Here is a 5,509-nt window from a genome sequence, read left to right on the forward strand (position 1 = left end):
GGCTTCCTCCATCTTTGGAAGTGCTGAGTCGTCTCTTTAGCTCTGGTTTTCCCTGTAGGAATCTATGAGATCAGACTTGGCCAGTCAGCACCATACCTCAGTGCTACATCGTGCATATCTTTTTTCTTTAACTTTATTTTTATTCATTGTCATTTTTTTTTAAAGCTGACCAGAGAGAGAGAGAGAGACAGAAGGAAAGTGAGAAAGCAAGCTGCCAGGTCCAGGACTTGAACCATGGTCAGCCATGTGGGAGTCCAGCTGCCTTAACCACCACACCACCTGCCGGCCCCTATGCGTATCTTTTTTATTCTCATTTTTGTGATTGCCCAAGACTATGTGTGCTTATCAGAAACCGAGAGAGAGGATGCCCCTCCAGGGGGAGTGGTCATACCACAGTCTCTCTTCTAGTTCTCTATTCTGTTCAGATGTGGGGGCATGTACACACACATGTGCCTGGCATGTGTTTCAGGCTGCAGGGTCAGGATTTGAACCGCGCCATGTGGGCTCCAGCTCCCTTTACCTCCAGGCTATGTGGCCAGCTTGCATTGTGTTTATTGACTTGTTCTGATTCTTTTTTCTTTGTTTTTATTTTTGTCTTAGGAGAGATTTTTGTTACAGGGTGCGTGCACTCACTAGAGAAACAGAAAGCGAGAAATCACCCTCCAGAGGAGATGGCCATGCTGCAATTTGTTCACCTCCATTCACCTCTCAGGATCTTGGGCATGCACGCACATGGGCCCGGTGTGAGTTTTAAGTTGCCAGGTCTGAGACTTGAACCATGGTCGGCTATGTGAGAGCCCAATGAGTATAACCATTATGCCATTCACTGACCCTGACTCATTCTGATTCTTAATGTTATTTGGCTTTCTGGTTGCAGCATAAATACAAACAAAATAGGGCTGTTTTATTGGTGCTTTCATATGGTAATCAACAGCCTTATCTTTTTTGGGGGGGAGGAAGCACATGGGTAGAAATGATATGAACTCAAATTTCTTTCTATACAACTTCATGATCCTTTTCTTCGTTTGTGGATTTTGAACAGTCTTCAGGAGACATACGAAGCAAAAAGGAATGAATTCCTGGGAGAACTGCAGAAGAAAGAAGAAGAAATGAGACAGATGTTCGTCATGAGAGTGAAGGAGAAAGAGGCTGAACTTAAAGAGGCAGAGAAAGAGGTAAGCCATCTTCTGATGGTCTGTGTCCCTTGGGGGAAGAAAACAGCAGAGAGCTGTTACTTAATTCTTCCTACTTCACCAGACCTCACATGGGTCCAGTGACTTTCTATACACATTTTATGGCATGAGCGGCTTAGCAACCTGCCAAAGAACAGATATTCTCCTCCCCATTTTACAGTTGGTCAGCACAGTCATCAGGGAAGACGAGTTTTTGCCATCGTGTCCTAGCTAATAGCAGTGGATCGAGTTAATAGGTCTTAGGTCTCCAGACCTGTTCGTACATTCTTTGTAGCTCTGTATTTCCTTAATTTGTAAGACTTGAAATAGGAGTTTGGGGATTCTGGGATTGTTATTGCTGACTAAGTCTAGTCTATTACTATCTTAGTCAGCTCAGTGAGCTGAACATTGCAGTGGCCCTTCAGCGCCACCTGGGAGTTGTGGTCGGACACTTACTCAAATCTGTGGCCTTTCTGAGGCATGCCCTCCCTGCTGCAGCATCCTTCCAAACCAACCCCAGATCTCATCCCTGGGCCAGACGAGCTGTTTCCTAGAAGTTTGTGTGGAATTCTGTTGCCCTCTCTCATTGTATTGAGTGGTGTGTGTGTGTGTGTGTGTGTGTGTGTGTGTGTGTGTGTGTAATAGGTCTGCCTCTGCTAGTAAATAATGCATGTCTCAAGAGCTCAGTACATTTCTAAATTAAATGATTTAAATAATTGCTTCATAATCTTGTTATTTTTTAAAAGAATTTTAAAATCTAATTTATTCGTTTATTTTTTAATTTGACTAGAGAGAGACAGAGAGAGAGAGAGAAAGTGAGAAAACAAGCCACCAGGTCTAGGATTCGAACTGTGGTTGGCCATGTAGGAGTGTCCAGTGCCTTAACCACCACATCACCTGCTTGTCCCCCATAATTTTGTTTTAATTTATGTCTCTAAAGGCTACTGAGGCCTAGAGGCACTTTAAATAGCTAAGTATTCAAGAGAGCTTTGCTGGAATGAAAGGGAAGTTGAACCTTATTTGGTGTTGGCTTTAAGGACAAAGTAGATGCTGAGTACAAACCTAGTATTATAAGAATTCCCTCCCTCCTTCCTTTCTCCTTTCTTTTCTTCCTTCCTACCTTTCACTTTTTGTTTCTGTTTCTACGTTGGGATGTGTTTTTTCCATTCAGTTTGTCAGGGGCCAGAAATTGCAGCACATCTTCCACCATCTATTGATATATCTGTCTATAGATAAGTAGTTATATCTGTAGTCATTGCGTATATTTCAAAGCTAATGTTTTTTATACATTTTGAAAAAGGACCAGAAGCAAAGAACCACTCTTAACCACAGGGTAAATTTTTGTTTGGCTCATGGATCATTTTTATCATCTTTATGCTTTCGGACTGGTGTTGAAGGGAGCTGGTTCAAACATGGCTGATGATGTGGTTCAAATCCCAGCCCTGGCAGCTTGTGAGCATGCTGGGTGTGTGTGCTTGCATGCTCCAGATCACAAGATGGAGAAGTGAAGGAGAAGGGATTGAGGTGTAACCATGCCTCGTTGGGGTGCTTGCTCCATCATTTTTATCATCTTTATGCTTTCGGACTGGTGTTGAAGGGAGCTGGTTCAAACATGGCTGATGATGTGGTTCAAATCCCAGCCCTGGCAGCTTGTGAGCATGCTGGGTGTGTGTGCTTGCATGCTCCAGATCACAAGATGGAGAAGTGAAGGAGAAGGGATTGAGGTGTAACCATGCCTCGTTGGGGTGCTTGCTCCCTCTCCATCAAGGAGAAGGGATTGAGGTGTAACCATGCCTCATTGGGGTGCTTGCTCCCTCTCCATCTCTCTGTCTCTCTGACAAGTGCATATTCTCTCTGGCAAATTAAAAAATAAGGATGAGACCAGCAGATGGCATAATAGTTTACATTGCTGGACTCCCACGTTGTCAACTGTGATTTAAGTCCTGCATCTAGTGGCTTAAAATTCACACAAGGTGCATGTGCGTGCATGTCCAAGATTCTGAAAGGAGAATAGAGGAGAAGGGATTGCACATGGCCATTCCCCTGGGGGGTGATTTCTCACTTTCTCTCTGTCTCTCTGGCCAGCACATATACCCTATAGCAAAAAAATCTCTTAAAATAATAATAATGATAACAAATAAATAAATAGAAATGAAAATTTATTTTATCTTCTGAAAAAGTGTTCAGGGCGGAGGGGAGCAGCAGGTGACATGGTGGTTAAGGCACTGGACTTCCATGTGGCCAAATGAGGTTTGAGTTCTGAACCTGGAGACTTGAAACTCAATGTTTGGTGTGTGTGCGTCTATGCCCAAAATCTCAAGAGGAAAATGGAGAAAAAAGGATTACAGCATGGCTATCCCCCAGGGAGGTGATTTCTCACTTTCTCTTTCTCTGTCTCTTTCTGTCTCTTTGGTAAGTTCATGCACCTTATAGCAAATAATCTCTCAAAAAAAAAAAAAAAGGAAAGAAAAATTCAAAAAGAAAGAGTGCTTAAGAAATTTTTAGTCCCAAGGAATTCTGTCAAAGGAGCCTAGGACTCCAAAGGGTGGTCTTGAGCATCTCAGTCCAGCTCCTCTGGTAAGGATAAGTCATCGGATGTACTTCATCCCTGTAACTGAAGCGAACGCAACAACATAACACATATTTGGGTTTTGAACAGATCCAGACAGTCTTGTATCAGTGTGGCTATGCATTCCCTTCACCCCGCCTGTTCTTTTTTTCGCTCCAGCTGCATGAGAAGTTTGACCTGCTTAAGCGAACACACCAAGAAGAAAAGAAGAAAGTGGAAGACAAGAAGAAGGAGCTGGAGGAGGAAGTGAGCAATTTCCAGAAGAAGAAGGCAGCAGCCCAGTTGCTACAGTCCCAGGCGCAGCAGTCTGGGGCCCAGCAAACCAAGAAAGACAAGGATAAGAAAAAGTAAGCAGTGTCCCCCCAGACGGGGGACCTCTAACCACCTATTCTTCTTGCATGTCTCTACTTTTCCCATTTACAGACTGGAAACTGGTCTGTTACCAGAAAGAGAAAAACAAGTATTTTCTCTACAGTACAGGAAAGATGAGCGAGTTTTTAAAAGTATTTTTAAAGGGTACACAAGGATTAATTTATAAACATGACCCTGCTGACCAAGCAATCAGGACTGGAGTAACCTGTCATCGCCCATAGCGTCATCCGCACCAACACTAGGATTCTTGGAGAAGACAGGCTTATTCCTCTTCCATGTTCTCTGAAGACAGTCTCTTGATAAAGAGCATCCAAACATTTTGATGGTTCAAATTCTTCTCCTGCTCTGTCGTAAGGCTCTGGGAGCCAGTCTTTGAAAATCTTGTTCCTAAAATGAAATATCTGGAGGAGCTGCTAGTGGCTGCTAGGTTTCCTCTAAATTCAGCAAGCTGATAAATTATTTTTATTGCAAAGTGGATCCGAAATGCCTATCCGGTTAAGATGGCCTGCCAGCCCTGAAGCCACACCTACCTTCCCCACACAAAACATTCTTAAATATGGCCTTGATTTCGTGTGCCAAAGGGTCAGGTTCTGTCTCTTGCTGTGCTAACTCGAGTAGCAGCTGTCTGGATCCAGTGGGAGATTTGGGCCTCCCTTGAAATCCCCTTATGATGGGACATTCTTTTCTGAATCACCATAAAGACTAGAGGGTTCACTCACATGACAACAGCTACCAGTTGGACAGGAAGCACAGCGGTAAGGACACCTTCGAGGACCCCTTTGTGGTGGCTCCATGGCGAGTCTCCACGGATGCCAGCCTCCTCTGTCTGTCTGACATGTGGTGCTCTTAGAGCGGCTCTCACACAACTCAGAACTCGATTCAGGATTCCCGCTCTTGATCCTTAGAAGCCAGGGCTCTAGGGAAAAAAACTGACAACAAAGTAAACAACAAAAATGGTAGTACTCCAGTAGGCAGAGGATTACACTCTTTAAAAATACAGTCTGTAGGATGGAGTCTGCACAGCGACAGGGGGCTGTCGTAAGGAGGTGGAGGACAGGGCTGGTGTCTGCTTAGACTTGGTTGACAGGCAGTAGCCTCTCCCCTAAGGAGCCTCGCTGCACTCTGCCTGTAGTCCAGACCAAGGGGCACGGCTGCTCTGACACACCATGAGAGCCCTAAGTCCTTTACACGTTTGGACTTTCCAGGCCCTGAGACAGCCGAAGGGAGCAGTCAGTGTTCTGAGCTTGGTGCGGGTGAGGTGTCAGGGGTCAGTACAGACTTACCCAAGCAACCAAAGAAGTCCCGTGGCCCCACATTCAGTTATACTAGATTGATTCTGAGGAAAACCATCATCTAGATTGTAACGCAGCTCACGGAAGCCTTCGTAGCCCTGCGT

The 5,509-nt window shown here is 44.7% G+C and overlaps 1 protein-coding gene across 2 annotated transcripts in view; it reads left to right on the top strand.

The window, feature by feature from the left end:
- The window catches only part of SEPTIN11 (septin 11), a 125,517-nt gene that overhangs the window by 114,770 nt on the left and 5,238 nt on the right, over nucleotides 1-5,509 (top strand). For both annotated transcript variants that reach the window (XM_006142967.3, XM_006142966.3), the window contains exons 8-9: nucleotides 1,043-1,175; nucleotides 3,901-4,088. In XM_006142967.3, coding sequence (XP_006143029.1) covers nucleotides 1,043-1,175; nucleotides 3,901-4,088 — 321 coding nt within the window. The remainder of the gene's footprint in view (nucleotides 1-1,042; nucleotides 1,176-3,900; nucleotides 4,089-5,509) is intronic.

The sequence above is a fragment of the Tupaia chinensis genome, unplaced genomic scaffold (genome assembly GCF_000334495.1).
Source record: "Tupaia chinensis unplaced genomic scaffold, TupChi_1.0 Scaffold000086_1, whole genome shotgun sequence".
NCBI classification, from domain to species: domain Eukaryota; kingdom Metazoa; phylum Chordata; class Mammalia; order Scandentia; family Tupaiidae; genus Tupaia; species Tupaia belangeri.